The 16,759-nt window shown below is 38.8% G+C and overlaps 1 protein-coding gene across 1 annotated transcript in view; it reads right to left on the minus strand.

The window, feature by feature from the left end:
* The window catches only part of LOC306854705 (protein diaphanous homolog 3-like), a 358,785-nt gene that overhangs the window by 312,296 nt on the left and 29,730 nt on the right, over nucleotides 1-16,759 (minus strand). The window contains exon 2 of the mRNA XM_079392921.1: nucleotides 7,285-7,458. Coding sequence (XP_079249047.1) covers nucleotides 7,285-7,458 — 174 coding nt within the window. The remainder of the gene's footprint in view (nucleotides 1-7,284; nucleotides 7,459-16,759) is intronic.

The raw sequence follows: 16,759 nt of genomic DNA on the forward strand, positions 1-16,759 counted from the left end.
GGCAGCCACAGTACAACGGTGCCAGTGCGCTCACCACACACCAGCTACAGGTAGAGAGGAAAGAGTCGTAGAGCCAATCAAGTGGATGGAGGTTATTAGGAGGCCAGGATTGATAAGGGCCAGTGGAGGGAATTTGGCCAGGACACCGGGGTTACACCCCTACTCTTTACGAGATGTGCCATGGGATTTTTAATGACCACAGAGAGTCAGGACCTCGGTTTAAAGTCTCATCCAAAGACTAGGGATGCACGATATTATCTGACTGATATCAGAATCGGCCAATAATGGCTTTAAATGTAAATATCGGCATCGGCCCGATATGAAAAGTTTCGCAGATTTGTCTTGCCGATAAGATGAATGTGTTAACTCACATGTGCTCAGGGTGTGCTAGTAATTAGATCACGTCAGCAGTGTGGCTCATTCTTGAAGCAAAGTTTTGTCTGAATGATGATTAGATTCACTCTTTTGGATCGCTACATTTAATCTGTGAAAGCACCTACAGAATGAGGCGTTCAGTGTGTAATTTTAGGCGCGTTCAACTTGAAGCAGCGCTGTGCAGAATGATCACTGTATGACATCAAAGTACCGCGAGAGCGATAAGAGAGCAGATGGATGCATTTGAATGACTCTCTCGGTACTTTGATGTGATAAAGTGATAATTCTTGCAGCACTGCTTCAAACTGAACGCGCCTAGAGTAAACTGTAATAGCACGTGCAGTGGCAGCAGTGACAGCCTCCCCTGGGTCCTAACGCCCGCTCGGTAAGGAGTTTTAATCTGTAGGGGGCACTGTTACATTTACATTTAGTAATTTGGCAGACTCTTTTATCCAAAGCGACTTACAATTGGAGAATACAAAAAGCGATTCATCTTGAAGAGGCAATCAGACAGAGGAAGTGCTCGTAACACCAAGTCTCAGTCATTGTTCAAATAAGTACAAGCTAGTAAGGGAGGGAGAGAAAGATAGATTAAGGTTTTTTTTTTTTTTAGTTTAGGATGAAGTCAAGTACTGCCGAAAGAGATGAGTTTTCAGTTGTTGCTTGAAGATTGACAGGGATCCAGCATTCTGGATAGGGGTGGGAAGATTATTCCACCAGCCAGGAATGGTGAACGAGAATGTTCTGGAGAGTGATTTTGAGCCTCTCTGTGATGGTACCACAAGGCGTCGTTCACTAGCAGATCTCAGACTTCTGGAGGGGATGTAGGTTAGTAATAGTGAGTGGAAGTAGGAGGGTTCTGAGCCTGTGGTAGTTCTGTATGCAAGCATCAGTGTCTTGAACTTGATGCGAGCTGCCACTGGTAGCCAGTGCAAGGAGATGAAGAGAGGTGTAACATGCGCTCTTTCGGGCTCATTGAAGATCAGTCGTACCGCTGCATTCTGAATCATTTGTAGAGGTTTGATTGTGTTTGATGGCAGACCAGCCAGAAGAGCATTGCAGTAGTCCAGCCTAGAAACGACAAGGGCCTGGACAAGAAGTTGTGCAGCATGCTTTGTCAGAAAGGGCCTGATCTTTCTGATGTTGTGTAGTGCAAACCTGCAGGATCGAGCAGTCTTTGCAATGTGCTCTTTGAAGGTCACCTGGTCAAAGATTACACCAAGATTTCTGACTGAAGTTGATAGGGTAATCATTGATGAGCCTAACTGAATCGTGAAATCATGCTGTAGAGTCGGAGTGGCAGGGAAGACAAGAAGCTCCATCTTTGCCAGGTTGAGCTGTAAGTGATGTTCTTTCATCCATGCCGAGATGTCCGCCAGGCAGCCTGAGATCCGTGCAGCTACCGTTGGGTCATCTGGTTGAAAAGAGAGATAGAGCTGTGTGTCATCGGCGTAGCAGTGATAGGAGAAGCCATGTGCATGTATGATGGGACCCAGTGATGTAGTGTATGTGGAGAAGAGGAGGGGTCCAAGAACCGATCCCTGAGGAACTCTAGTGACCAGTTGATGTGGTTTGGCTACCTCCCCTCCCCAGGCCACCCTGAAAGATCTACCGGTGAGATAGGATTCAAACCAGTTTGTTGTACTGTGAAAGAAACCGTGAGAGCTTGTTGAAGACAACTCGTTCGAGTGTTTTCCCTACGAATGGAAGGAGAGAGACAGGTCTGTAGCTTTCTAAAAGAAAAGTGTTTAATGTAGGTTTTTTGAGCAGTGGGGTTACCCGAGCCTGCTTGAATGCTGTGGGGAAGATGCCTGTGAGGAGAGATGTGTTGATAATGTGTGTGAGTGCCGGTAAGAGTGTGGGAGAGATTGTTTGGAGAAGGTGTGAGGGGATTGGGTCGAGAGGACATGTTGTAGGATGGCTAGAGAGGAGAAGTTTGGATACTTCTGCCTCGGTGAGGGGACAGAAGGAGAAGATGGGAGATGGGATGGAAGTAGTTGGCCTACTTCCAATTAACCCTTTGGGGTTGGCTGTATCGCAGGCGATACGAACTCTGTTTTTTTAAGATAAGTGCAAAAGACACTAAAAATACTCTGTTGATTTTGGTCACACAAATAAGTGTTGTACATCAATCGAAACTGTTAAGTGTGTACTTTTTTTTTTTTGAGTACACTCACGATTACAACAAAACTTTGTGGTTTTGGGGAAAAAAGAAAACAAACAGGGTGCGCTCTCTGTCTTCTCCGTCTCCGCGATCTGTTTATAGTAACGCGTCACTAAAATGAAGTGTAACTCAGCAAATACTCAACACAGAAACATGACAGTTATCTCTATAGAAAGCCTGAAGTGTCTGCTTTCAACTGAAGGAAGTATCTGCTTTCAACTGAAGTAAGTGTCGAAAACAAATGTTCTGTGATAAAGTAATCCGTATGAAACTTATTAAATCCATATCCGTAATCCGTATTAAAAGTAAAATAGCCTACACAAATAACCTTTTGACTGTGTTTCTGATTAAATAACGCAGTAATTAATGTCATAAAATAATGAGTATGTTTTGATTTAAAAGGTCAGAAGCTAGAGCTTACATGAAAAAAATATATAAAAAAAAAAAAATCACAAACATGACACTTTTCTCATTTGGCTCTCAGCGAAGGCGGCCGCATTTTCTCTCCTCTCCCCCTTATCTTCCCTGCTTGCTTTTCGTCTCGTCCTTGAGAGACTCTTTCTGCATTGCTCTGAAAAACGGAAAAATCATGGATTCGATCAACTGGTCTCTCAACGAAATCTTCTCGACGAGAAGCCTGGGATCGGGGAACCTGACTGCCCTGGCGAAACGTTCCATGGAGCACATTGACATCTACCTATTCGGAACCACGATAACGGGTTTTCTGCTGATTGGATTAGGCTTTGCTCTGGGTTATCGAAGAATTCAGGAGACGGAAACAGCTGTCCAAAGCCTCACAAGGCTGCCCGTCATGATTGAAAATTGATGGATTTGGAGACCAGAAAGGACTAAGAGAGTAGCTGTGAAATTGGAATGCGGCTACTCGCTCAAAGACCAAACAATCGCAATTTTATCTTCTTTCGGCTCCCCTAAACCAGCTGGCTCGGCAAGGTCACTGCTGGTGTAAACAACCCCGGAAGAGCACTGCAGAGAGAGTGACGCCCCCTTTGCGTTCCTCCTCCCTTCCAGACACCTGATGTTGTTGACTCTGTCGGGGTCCTGACCAAGGCTGTTTCCGTGGCAACTTGCTGTGTCGCTATCACAATCTGCGGACTGAGGCAACTTGATTTGTATTCCAGCGTGACGACTCACCAGGCCAACGAACACACGAACTCCACTCATATACTGATATGCATTCACCTCCCACCCCCATCCAACGCCTTCGCGCTTCGCACCGCCAATCTGATAAGCGGGTCTGTGACCGGCGCCTTGGGCTGCAGGACCGGATGGCTGCTTGCCAGAGCTGGATCAACTCCCCCCCCGTTGCTAGTCATGTGTCTATGTTATGATCATGTGCTTCTGTTGCTGAGGTGTTTTTTTTCCTGTTCTCACACTGTACTCCCACAGGAGCATAGTCTGGGGGTTATATTTTTTTCTCCTCTCCCTTCCTCATGTTTATGCTGTATTATCTTCCAAAATTCCCTGTCTTCCTGTCCTGTCTACCCCCTTGTCATATTGTATGTATGTTTGTATGTATGGACAGGTTTGATGGCTAATTTTGCTGGTACTTGTGACTAGTGACAATAAAGGGCTACTACTACTACTACTACTTTAATTTTATATAACAATAATTTTATATATACCGATTTATTCATTGAGTAATGTGTTTTATTTTTTAAACAAATCATAAGCTCTAAAAGATTTTCAGAATGCTTTAGACCATCTACAAAGGTTAAATCTTAAAATAAAATGTTGGGGGGGGGGGGGGGGTGAAGCAATTGATTGTTTCAAAGCACTTCAGTGGACCTTTAAATACATTTAAATAAAAATTTAATGAATTGAAAAAGTATAGCTTTATATTATTCATATTGACTCCACTGAATAAACTTTTGTGGGAACAATAGAAAAGTTTGACCACGTAATGCTCACCATTGCATTTTTACTAAACTTAGAAAAATGGTCACAAAAGTACACGCATCCAACATTTCAGAGCTTGTAAGCATTCTCTCGTCACTACACCCCCCATCTAATATTTTTTATACAATTAATGTCTCAAAGGTGTTCCAAAAGGACCCCCTTTTAGTGTAACTTAGTAGCTATTTTTCCCCATCAAAACAGTTGTTGTAATTGATTTCAGAGTGTCAGCTACTGTTGTGTAGTTTTTCTATACATTTAGTGAAAGCTAGGTATGTCATGACTCCGGTCTGATCAGCAGGTTATGTGTGTCTTTTTGTACATGTTTGTTGTTGAGATCATGTGAGTTTTGTTTGACTGTTTGCCATGTGCTCGTTGTCTTCGTGGTTCCCATCCCCATCGTTCTCTCATTAACTACTTTAGCTGCCATCAAACCTGTGACTAGTTAATCCATCTATTCTCCTTCTACTTAAGTTCACCTCGTGTATAGTCTGGTGTCTGACCGTTGTGGTGTGAACACGTTACGCTTCACTCGTGACCTTTTTCTGGTTTAGTCGTGTTTTGTCCTGCCTTTTCCTAGGCTTCAAGTTCAGTTTAGTGTTTTCAGTTTTATTTCTCTTCTGTCCCCTCTCTGCCTCTCGTGCTCCAGTTCTCTGTTCCCCAGTTCCTGTCCCGGCGTTCCCGGAGCTGTGTTTGGTGGCTTCTCCACTCCTGCACCTCTCTGCGCGCTCAACAGGGAACTCCCCACCCTGACGTTGCGTCAGCACTGACGCCAGGACTCTGTGCGCTGTTCTCTCTACGCCTTGCCCTCTCTGCCTCGTGGAGTGACTGGAGGCTTGATTGGACTGATTCCCTCTTCCTGTCTCCATTCTTTGCCCTGATTTAGAGCCCCTGGCCTCCTGTTCTGGCTGAGTTTTGTGTTCTGAGACTTTAATAAATATTTGAGTTGAACCCGTGTTTTTCCCTGACAAGGTATTTAATTTGTTTTAAACAAATGTTATAATTCTGCTGCTATGCTGGGTCTCTAAGGGTTAAAGCTGATTGTAAAAATATGTCTGGTTTTCTGCAGGAGTCATTGAGTGTTTTTGATGAAACGCTTCAAAAATTAAAACAATTTACGAATAAAGGGCCATTTTGCTCAATTGTTATAAGATTGGCTATTCTTAAACATTGGATTATGTTGACATTTTTGTGTGCAATTTTGTGAGATCTTTTGAAAATTAGTACCTAATACAAGCCTGACTGATGAAGTCATGAATTATGTATTAGAAAATTTAATGGGCCAATTTCTGAAAAGATTAGAAATTAACAGTGAAACAGAAATGAACATGTTCATAAATCTGAACCTGTTGTACTGCTAAGACAGACATTGGCAGATATATTTGGCAATTTAACTTCCCAGATTACTGAAGCAACACGTCCTGTGCCAAAACAAACTAGCGAGCTGCACTTCTCAAACTCTCTATCTCTGACAACGATGGAGACAAAAGAAAAGAACTAGGGTGCATCCATGGACAGTTTACAACTACCATCAACAGAGAGAAAGGGCATGGAAATCTCAAGGCAAAAGACAGAACAATAAAATCGATAAGAGAGAGAAGAAAAGAAAGCGAGAGATGAGAGGGAAAGACAATAACGGCTGCATAAGATGTTGAGTGCAACTGTCCTAGTGTCCTCCAGTCTTTTTTTCCTTTCCCCACAGAGCTTTCCCTTTCTTCCCTTTTCTGAGATGACAGATCAGCAGAGCAGTTTAAGATTTCACCAGTTCGCAGGCGTGATGCAGTCCTCGTGTGTCAGACACGAGAGAAAGAGAGAGGAGTATGCTGGGATAGGCGCAGAGCGGAAAGGCATCCATTGCCACCGTTGGCCCTGTCACCTCTGCTGGCATGCTCATGTATCCAAACTCGTACTTGCCGTGACTAATGACTGCGTCTCTGCCCACGTTATCCACGCTCTTCCTTCTCTACACAGCAGTGGCTGCTCCTGTCACTCAATCCTGCGCTCAGAGATGCTGCTCAACTGCTAACACCACCTCCACTCTTAGAAAGGCCACCGATGGGGTCGTCCGTACGATACCACTAAGGCAACGGAAGACTGTGCAAATGTTTTAAAATGATACTTGTGGGAAATTTGATGAAGTAGATGTGCTTGAGATGAAGGTGTAACAAAAGTGCAACGGATTTCAGTTAACTTTCAACAGCTGCAGAATTTTTTTCTCCTCAGAAACCTGAAGGATTGAGAAAGGTCAAAAACATTTGTCAAGTGAAAACTTTTTACATTTAAAATTGACAAAAATATTAGTACAAAACATTAAAATAAATTAAAATTCTCGTGAACAGGCACTCTACAAAATTAGAATTGTAGGGGGGTTTTTTTGTACGTGTATTTTCTTTTATTTATCACAACAAGCTAAGCCGCTTGCAAACATTTGTCAGTGACTATATGATGCATGTTAAATACGATACTAAAAAGAGTAAGTGTTTGAGTACGCGTATTTATAGGCATGAGGGCCTCGTCCTACTTTGAATATAAGCTGATTGAGGTCAGTGACCCATAACAATCCATTTCATTATGAAAAGGTTGTGTTTCCTTAAAACATAATTGCAAATAAACCTCTAGTGATTATTGTGGTTGAAAGGTTGATAAAGGTCAATGTGTAGGAGTGATAATTAGCTGTTTTTTTTACATGTCCACAGTACTTAGACATGTACAATGACATGAATGCAGATCAACAAATCCTTCACTCTAAGAGAATGTTTGCTTTTATTTACGAATGTGTGTTTCACAAACTAATTAAAAGTAAAAAAAATTTGTCTATAGTTACATCTTACCATCATTTTCTCAAAGAGGGCAAGGATTTCCTTCTCTGATGTGATCTTTGAAGAAAGCTCCTCAAATTCAGAGGAAGTGGACCAGTCACCAGAAGAAGAATGCTTGGACATGTGGGAGAGGGGTGGCCGTTCCTTTTTACTGCCAGGGATCCGGATACTGGAAAATCTGTCCAGCTAAAAGAAAGATGAGACATTTGACAGAGTATGAGTGAGACTAGCTAAATGGTAATCATTAGCCTATTGACTATTTCTCCATTTAGGTAGACATACAAAATATACACTATAATTCAAAACTAGTTAACAGACAATGTTACAAAAGCATTGGATTTCAAAATAAATTATATTTATCAAAAATATCTGATCCTGAAAGGTCTCATAGCTTCCTTAAAAACATTAAGCAACTCAACTGTATTCAACTGTGATAATAAGAAATGTTTGCATGAGGACTGAATCCGCATTTTAGAATGATTTCTGAAGGATTGTGTCACTAAAGACTGCATTAATCTCTGCTGAAATTTGACGTCTTAAAATACATTAAAACTGAAAAAAGTTCATTTAAATTGCAATAAAATTGTATTTTGTATATATAAAATATATTTAGTTAAACACGTATAAAAAGTAAATGTATAAAAATTATAAATTTATCAAATGTATAAATGTATAACAAATTACATTATAAAATAAATTATAAAAATAAAATTACATTACAAAAATAAATGTTTCACATAAAACAGATTAAATCACCAAGTTTTAAATAAGAAAACAAAAGCACAACAAACTGTGTTAAACTGGCAAAAGCACTAGGGATTGATATCGGAATGGGCCGATAATGGATTTAAATGTAAATATCAGCATCAGCCCGACATGAAAAATTATGGCGATATGTCTTGCCGACATGAGGAATACATTAACTCACATGTGCTCAGGGTGTGCTAGCTATTAAATCACGTCAGCAGTGTGACTAATTCTTGAAGCAAAGTTTTGCCTGAATGGTGATTAGATTCACTGTTTTGGATCTCTGCATTTAAAATGAGAATTCATGTACAGAATGACGCGTTCGGTGTATGATCGAGTAAACGGTAATACCAAGTGCAGTGGCAGCAGCGGCAGCCTTCCCCGGGTCCTAATGCCCGTTCGGTAAGTAATTTTAATTCCGTAGGGGGCACTGCTGGCCTACTTATAATAAAATTAAAGTAAAATACAAAAATAACATTTAGACTGTTTCTGATTAAATAAAGCAGTAATTTATGTCATAAAATCATGAGCATGTTTTGATTTAAAGGTCAGAAGCTAGAGTTTACATGAATAAATAAAAATAAATAAAAAAGATCACATGCATGACACTTGTAAATTAAACAATTGTATATATACACTGATTTATTCATTAATGTGTGATGTTATATTTTTTAAACAAATTATGAGCTCTAAAAGAATTCAGAATTTTTACAACTCTTTTGCTTTAGTTAAATTTTAAAATGTTAAGGTTACTACTGCATCATTCTGAAAAAAATGCAGCGATTGATATATAGTTTATTTCAAGTCAAGTCAATATTATTTGTATAGCGCTTTTAACAATGCAAATTGTGTCAAAGCAGCTTTACATCGGCTTGATATAAATTGGTGTTGTTTCCAAACAAAAGGAAATATATCATTATTGGCTATCGGCCAAAAAGAGTAGAAAAATATTGGCAAAATCCAATATCGTGCATCCCTAAAAAGCACACATTCCCTCCTCATATTGCATAACATTATTAGTGCTGTCAAAATTAGCACATTAATGCAGATTCATTTTTCCAGTTTAAAAGTGTTAAAAATATTAACACAGTTAACGCAGGGAACTGCTGTTTTGGTCTCATTTTCTTGACAAGAATTGCATTTATTAGACGCAGAATGTATTTATGAGAACATCAAACAGGAGATTTAGAGATGAGCCCTCCACTTCGCCTCAGCACAAACAAGTAGAGTAAAATGAGTGCAGAAAAGGTACAGGTGACAAGGAGCTTCAGTAGAACAGTGAACTGCAGTCAGATGTTGTCAGGCCATATGTTAGTAAAAAAACAAATCTTCCTGTCCAGTAAGCCGTTATACTGGGCTCGTAGCGTGTGCTCTTCAATTACATGCACAAATACAGCATAAAAATGGGAAAATCAATAACTTTTGTAGCTTTAAGGATTCATTGACATTTCATTTAGAATTTAGTGTTTGATAACTTCATTCAATTTTTGCTGAAGAGCACAGATATGACATTTATTACAATGGGTTTATGTGAAGATTGTTTGAAGTTCACTTAAATTAGAAGCCGTTATGTTTTAAAGTCTAATAAGTGTTCAAATTGATAGCTCTCTATTATACTGTAATGTTGAATGGCTATAGTTAATGGCTAAATATTAAGGGGAAAAAAACATTTCCTAGAGACATCAGTAGTATTTGTAATAATCACCTTCAGTCATAAAAAAAGTCATTGAACAAATATTAAAAATACACTGTCTTTATGTTGTTCCTACATTAATTTGAAGTTTGAATTTGAAATTACTGCAATATAAAAGTATATTTAAAAACTTTAATGCTAGGTCAGATTAATCAATTAAATTGCAATTAATTTCAGAAAAAAAAATGTATGATTTAGTTCATTTTTCCATCGATTGACAGCACTAATTATTAATAAATTATTATTATTATTATTATTACTACTACAACATCCCCAAAAGTTTTTCATCGCCATTATTATAGTTGTGAAGACTAGAATAAAGGGCAACAATGCACAAACTAGTCAAACACACAGAATGTAAAGTGTTGATACGATAGCTCTCTATAGACTGTTGATGAGGTTAAAACTTTTGCAACAAGGCAACAAATCTAAGGCACAGCAGTCTTGTATAGGGGTCGACCGATTATCGGCCTGGCCGATTATTGGCACCGATATTAAGCATTTTTATGGTAATCTATATATTAAGGTCTCTCAATTTCAGTGTATTTCATGGGTTTCAGATCAGTTCAGTTCTTTGCTTTTTCAAAACTTCATACAAATATTATGCATAACCAAGCTGTTGGCGTCTTCTCGCCATTGCAACATGGGTCGTTACGTGAGAGATGATGACGATCAGTGAACGGGAGTCTATTTTCTTATGTTCATTCATGTTAACTTTCGATAAAATGCGCATTTTAAGATAAGGAGATGATGATTTACTCGCGCTTCGCTGCTGCTGTGTTGAGTCGGCGGGCGCGCTCTATCCACTCACACGCTATAAAGAGCAAAACAGCATTTGATGTTTGAATTTCGGGATTAAAATAATATAATTTGGAAGCCGATAACATCTTCACAAGCAACTCATTATGACTCAGAATATTAGAGCGCGTTACACAGCCTTGTGTGAATCAGTGCGATGCGGGCCACGGAGAACACGCCGATGCTCTGCTACAGGACTCAACGACAGAGAAGGCCGGTGCAGCGCTGTTTTAAAAAAAAGACAGGCTGTTTGAACCAGTGATTTATTTATTTTTCGCGTCTGTAGATGCATTTAATCTGAGATGAAGCAAATATATTTGTGCGGGAATTTCTCGCATTATAAAAGTTAAACTTGCGGGAATGGTTTAAATTATGCGCGATCCCCGCAATCCCACGCCGAAATTCAAGCCATGATCACGCATCAGTTATCTCTCAAAAGCAGCAGCAGACGTTGCTCAAGTTGCAATAAATTATGAAGACAATTAAATTATTTACACATTATATACATTGTGCTTTTTAAATTAATCAATTGATGTGCATTAGATGATGAATTGAATAGTCCCCTCTTGTAGGTTATGATTTAGTCAACCGAAAATAATTAATAAAGAATTATGAGAGGTTATGCTATTACACATACATTTCTAACATGTAAATTATTGAAGCCAAATACTTACATTTCCCCAAGCTGTTTAGCTTTAGTATTTAGTATTCATAGGCTTAATCATGAAGCATACAGTGGCCCCACTTTTAACTCTCTCTTTATATATTACCCTTATTGTAGATGGATGCATGGGGGAAGACAAGAGTAAGAAGTGCAACCAACACTAGGGAAGGCCATTTTTGTCAGAGCCCTTGTTATTCTTAATTTTGACATTCATTTTCATTTTTACACCAGACATATATATTCGTTCAATATATTGGTTATCGGTCTACTGGGTCTGTAATAATCTGTATCGGCCCTGAAAAACACATATCGGTCGACCCCTAGTCTTGTACATACCTACTAATGGCCTCAAAAGACCAGCCTGAACTGAACAGAAGTTCAAAAGCTTTCAGATCTTTATCAAACACCCAGTTTAGCACTGTGAACTTTATGATCAGTTTTAGCTTCCTTATTGTAAACAGACTTTCATTAGAAGTCTGTCAGCTTCACATTCAGCATGCCTAACGAACAGAGTGTCCGGGGATACAGTAACTCGCCGTCGATTTATATCAAGGTGGTGGGCCCCCGCATCACACAGATAATGATTTCCTAATTGGATTAGATTTGTCAGAGAGCTGTTTTCTCTCGCTCGGCCTGTGGGCACATCTGGGAGAAGATGGGCGATTGAGATGTCAGCGTTGGCTGAAATGGTAGGTGGTTTATTTTCTGGGGCCTTGCCCCCTTTCTTTCGAGGGGCGGGTGAATTAGCAGCAGTTATCTTAGAAAATATTTTGCGCCAACGCCACCCATCACGCATTATCTCAGTAAGAAGGAGAGCAACACGCTGAGATAATCAGCAATGACACTGATGTAAAATTAATTAAACAAGCAGTAGATCAGAGTGTAGCTAGCGACTACAGTGCACAGAGCCAATGCAGGGAGCAAATGCGTGGTGTATGATAGCAAACGACACCATCATGTCTAATTTGGTTTGCCGCTGCCCTAAAGCGTCTCTTCGCTACATTGAGTGATGGCACTGATCAGTTTAATCACAGAGACTCATCCTCAGCGGAGAGAAGAAGCGCTTTGCTATTCTACACTCGTTACCGGTGAATAGATAAATAAATATGTGCAGCCGCTACCTCGATAACAACAACAGGTATCATACAGCAGCCGACGTGAGCTGATCTAGATGATGAAGTGCTTTTCAAGGGTGTTTATGAGTGAGCCTGCACCTTACTTTCATGCAATCTCTCTCTCCCTTTCTCACCAACAGACACTTTGATGTTACTAATGGCTTCATTCCCCTTCATTCCTCTTCCGATCACTCCACCAGACCCCTCTTCAGTAATTCAGCCTCTCAGCACCAAAACACATTTCTACCATGACCAAACAGCAGCCCTCACTTGGAAAAAAAGCCCTCCATTATCTAAGGACATGATTCACTCATCGAAAACATGTTCTACACTATTCTGCCACTCCAAAAAATACATCTGTTAGTTTACCTTATTCACTATTTGTCATTAAAGGAGCGGTTAAGACTAAATAAAAAATTGGTAAAAATATACTCCCCCTCAGGCTACCAAAGATTTACAGTAGATGAGTTGGTTTGTTCTTCTGGACAGATTTGGAGAAATTTTGCATTAAATGACTTGCCCACCAATGAATCCTTGGAGTGAATGGGTGCCGTCAGATTGAGTCCAAACAACTGATAAAAGCATCACAATAATACATAAAAAAAACATGATTTCAGTCCATCAAAAAGCTGCATGTTTGTAAAAAATAAACCTTGATAAAATCAAGGCATTTTAACTTTAAGAAATTGTCACTTCTGGCCAAAATACAAGTCCATGATCCAAAATAAAATCCACAATCCATGTTACTGATCTGCACATTTCTCTCCCGATTCAGAAGAGATTACCTTTTCACTGGAGAAAGCAACTTTATGGATAGAAGTCTCCTATTTTAGCTGGAAGCAGTGGTTTGAAGTTAAAAACATCTAAATTTGTTTCATATAAATACATCTAATCAAATCAAATATGTAGCATTTTCTTTAACAAGACATTAACTGATGGACTGGAGTTGTGTGGAGTATTGTGACGCTTTTATCGGTTATCTGAACACTCATTCTGATGGCACCACAGATGATCCACTCGTGAGCAAGTGTTGTAATACAAAATTTCTAATGAAGAAAAAACCCATCTATATCTTGGATTGCCTTAGGGTGAGTTTATTTTCAGCAAGTTTTCATTTCTGGGTGAAGCATTCCTTTAAATTTTGTTGATCTTTGCATTCATGCATCCGGTCTATAAATCGGTTTCTCAATCTTTTTAACCATTCATTCACGTGTTCACTCAGGACCGCACCTTTAGGGTAGAGGGAGAGAGAGCAAGAGAAAAGGAATGTCCCAGTAGAACCTACCTCATCATAATCCTGATTACCCTGTTTCTGGGTCTACCCTCCCTCTGGCGACTAGAGACTGAGAATCGATAACAACCCAACACAAACAAAAACACATTTTGATGCTAATCGATAATGCAAAAGAACGAAACACATTTTAAGAGCACAAGAGTGATCCTACAATAAAGGAGGATGGTGAGAGAGAGTCAGAGATGAAGTAAAGGACCCAGGAGGCAAAGAAATAAAGAAGAGAAGATTGAAATTTGAGGAAAGAGAAAACCTGGTGAAGAAATTAATAGTCAGTAAGCAGGGTAGACGTTAGGAAAGCGAGAAGGATGATGGAGGTGATTGCAGTACTAAATGCCAAAGTTGGTGCTATTCACCATGAGGGTGAAAAAAGGCTACTGAGTTCCATCGATAAGATGGTCTAGGTGCTGTTTAAATTAACTGACTGCTCCACTCCATGACCTAAAGTTCTCCATCCAAAATATTTCATTACCTTGCGCTGCTGCTAGAGGAAACAGGTCCAGCTGCACAGGCTTGATACCAACAATGTTAAATGAAATTCAGACCAGTACATAAAATTCTTGCATACTGCAGAATTCCACTCAGCAACATCTTTGTTTCACTCTAACAAACAAATAAAATAAATCTAGCAAAAATTGACCTATCGGTAAGCCCTGCCACCTAATTACTGTTGCTCCCTCGGACAAAGACAAGGAAATACTGTTGTGCTCAGATGAAGGCTAATGGTAAGTCCAGGTGCGTGGAAACCAATAAAGTATAGAATAGACTGTAGATGGTTCGCACTCTGAAAAACTAGACAAAGTCTTTTACAAAAAGAATCAAATATTTTAATAGAGCAAGAGCAGACGTTTCAGCCATCCAGCTATTCCCTCGGACAAACAAACGGAGTTGCTCACTGTCTTACAATGACAGCTGCAGTGTGAAAACCTTGTCCTACAATGTTTTTGCACAATTTTGGACACAGAAGGCCACCAAATGGGAATGAAATATTCCATGGAGGGATTTATAAAAATATTTAAAAATAAATACGATGGACAACTCGAAGCGAGGGTTTGCAGATCACAATGCAAGCAGAAGTTGTTTCATATTACGGTTGGTCATCACAATCGCGGATGACAACATGCAGGATCAGCACTGTTGATGCAGCACAGGGTACGATTAAATTAATGTACATTTAACCAGTTTAATATGAAGAGACAGTGAAATGTAGACCTTTGTTTGTGTGTTTTTGACCTAACTTACATTGTACAAGACGCGAGAACAGTTTTCTATTTAGGTTACGTTAGCATGAATTCTCTAACTTTAACGTTAGCTAGTTTTAGCCAGAGATACCTTGCTAAAACACAAGATGGCATTAACGTTCTGCTTGAGCAGATGAAAATTGTAACAATGAATGTATGACAACCAGAAAATTAATGTTTTTGTCTTCATTTGTATCGGGGTTGAATACTTTGAATAGTACATTTTGCTCTGTTTTGTTTGGATTCAGGAAATGTAATAAAATAAATTGTATTGCCCATCCTCTCAGGATACCTGGAATCAGCGTTACAAGTACCACAGGCACATCCTTTTTCCATTTTTGAAGCATAACCCCAATGAAACCGATGCGAGCTTCTCTATGGCACTGAAATCTAAAGATGTCCGAGTTCTGCTTCCCGTGACACTGATACTCGACTGCCATTGGCTAGTCTGCGTTCGAGGGGAGGGGCTTACCGATAGGTCAATTCCACAAAGCTTTGCTGAAAATAATTGTAAAAATCGTTAATTAGCCCGATTTTGCATTTGTTAATAGGTTTTCTGACTTTTTAAATCTAAATTAAGTTCTAGGCTCAGTTATGTTTGTCATATTTATTTGTTTTTTTTAAATCATCATGAAGTTATACTAAAGAGAGGAATTACTGTAGTGCATTCCATGTATAAGTAAATAAACAGTTAAATAATTAAATGTCAATTAAATTAATAAAAAAGTTTAAATTAGTTATGGAGACAAATGTATACTGTACATACCATGAGTTGAAAAGCTTCACAATCAATTGTATTGGCTTTAGTTAACATGCAGCTTTATTAGTGATGTAGGTCTATTGCATTACATGCTTAATAAAGGGCAATTCTCAAGTGTTAAACAAAAAGAAACCACTCATCTCAAGGAAGATAAAAAAAACAATACAATTGTAGTAGTAGATTAGTAAATTCAGTTTGCTCAAAAAACCTAAACAAACTAATTGTTTACATTGCACAATCATGCTGACTGAATGTAGTGCTATGGTTATGAGACTCAAAACACTGTGTTAGACATGGGTCTTCTAATAGTCTATGATATGGGGTTAATGATGTCAGATATGAGAGAGAAGAAATCAATTAAAAGATATAAGCTTGTTGTTAGGACAAGGCAGAAAATTAAGAAGAGTGAATATCTGACACAGCAAACAAGGGAAACCTGAATAAAGGACTCTTACCACATCATCAGTAAGTGTTCTGATGTTTAAGTGCTATAAACGGTGAGAGAGAGAGAGAGAGAGAGATGGGAGTAGAATGTCATGGCTGAAAAAGCTTTATTTCAAGTCAGAGATTACTACAGAAATTACTGTGAAATGCAGTTCTATTTGACAGTTTTTATAAGCACTTTGACTCTATAGATGCCTTATACCTGATATCTAGTGCAAACATGAGCAATCCTGTAAAAGGTTATTCATTGATCTCCCCTCAAAAAAAATAAATGACAGAAAACCAAGTGTGTATCTATGCAAAAAAAAAAAATCCACACGATAACCAGGTGAAACAGAGTCCAGATCAATAAACATTTGTATGTTTCTTAAAACATTTGTAAGCATGTAAGACTCATAAGCTTGTGCAGCATATTAAGTTGCAGGCAGATTGTCATGAATGCGCTGTTAACATAACGTAAGATAACATAAAACTGTGTAGTCAAAAGTCCAAATCATTTAAACTGGTCTACTATGTATACACGCATAATATGCTAAAATATTAGTTAATTAAAATAAAAATAAATGAGATTAAATAGCTAACATCACTTGTAAGACTTCCAAAGTTTAAAAGGCGTTCCGCCAAATATGTGCAATTTATGGAGTCTCTTAAGCATAAGCATAGAAACACATATGGCAAACTTTTCAGCTAATTTAACCCTTGTATGTTTTCACTTTTTATCAAAAGAAAAATTA

Source organism: Barbus barbus (genome assembly GCF_936440315.1).
Source record: "Barbus barbus genome assembly, chromosome: 35".
NCBI lineage: Eukaryota > Metazoa > Chordata > Actinopteri > Cypriniformes > Cyprinidae > Barbus > Barbus barbus.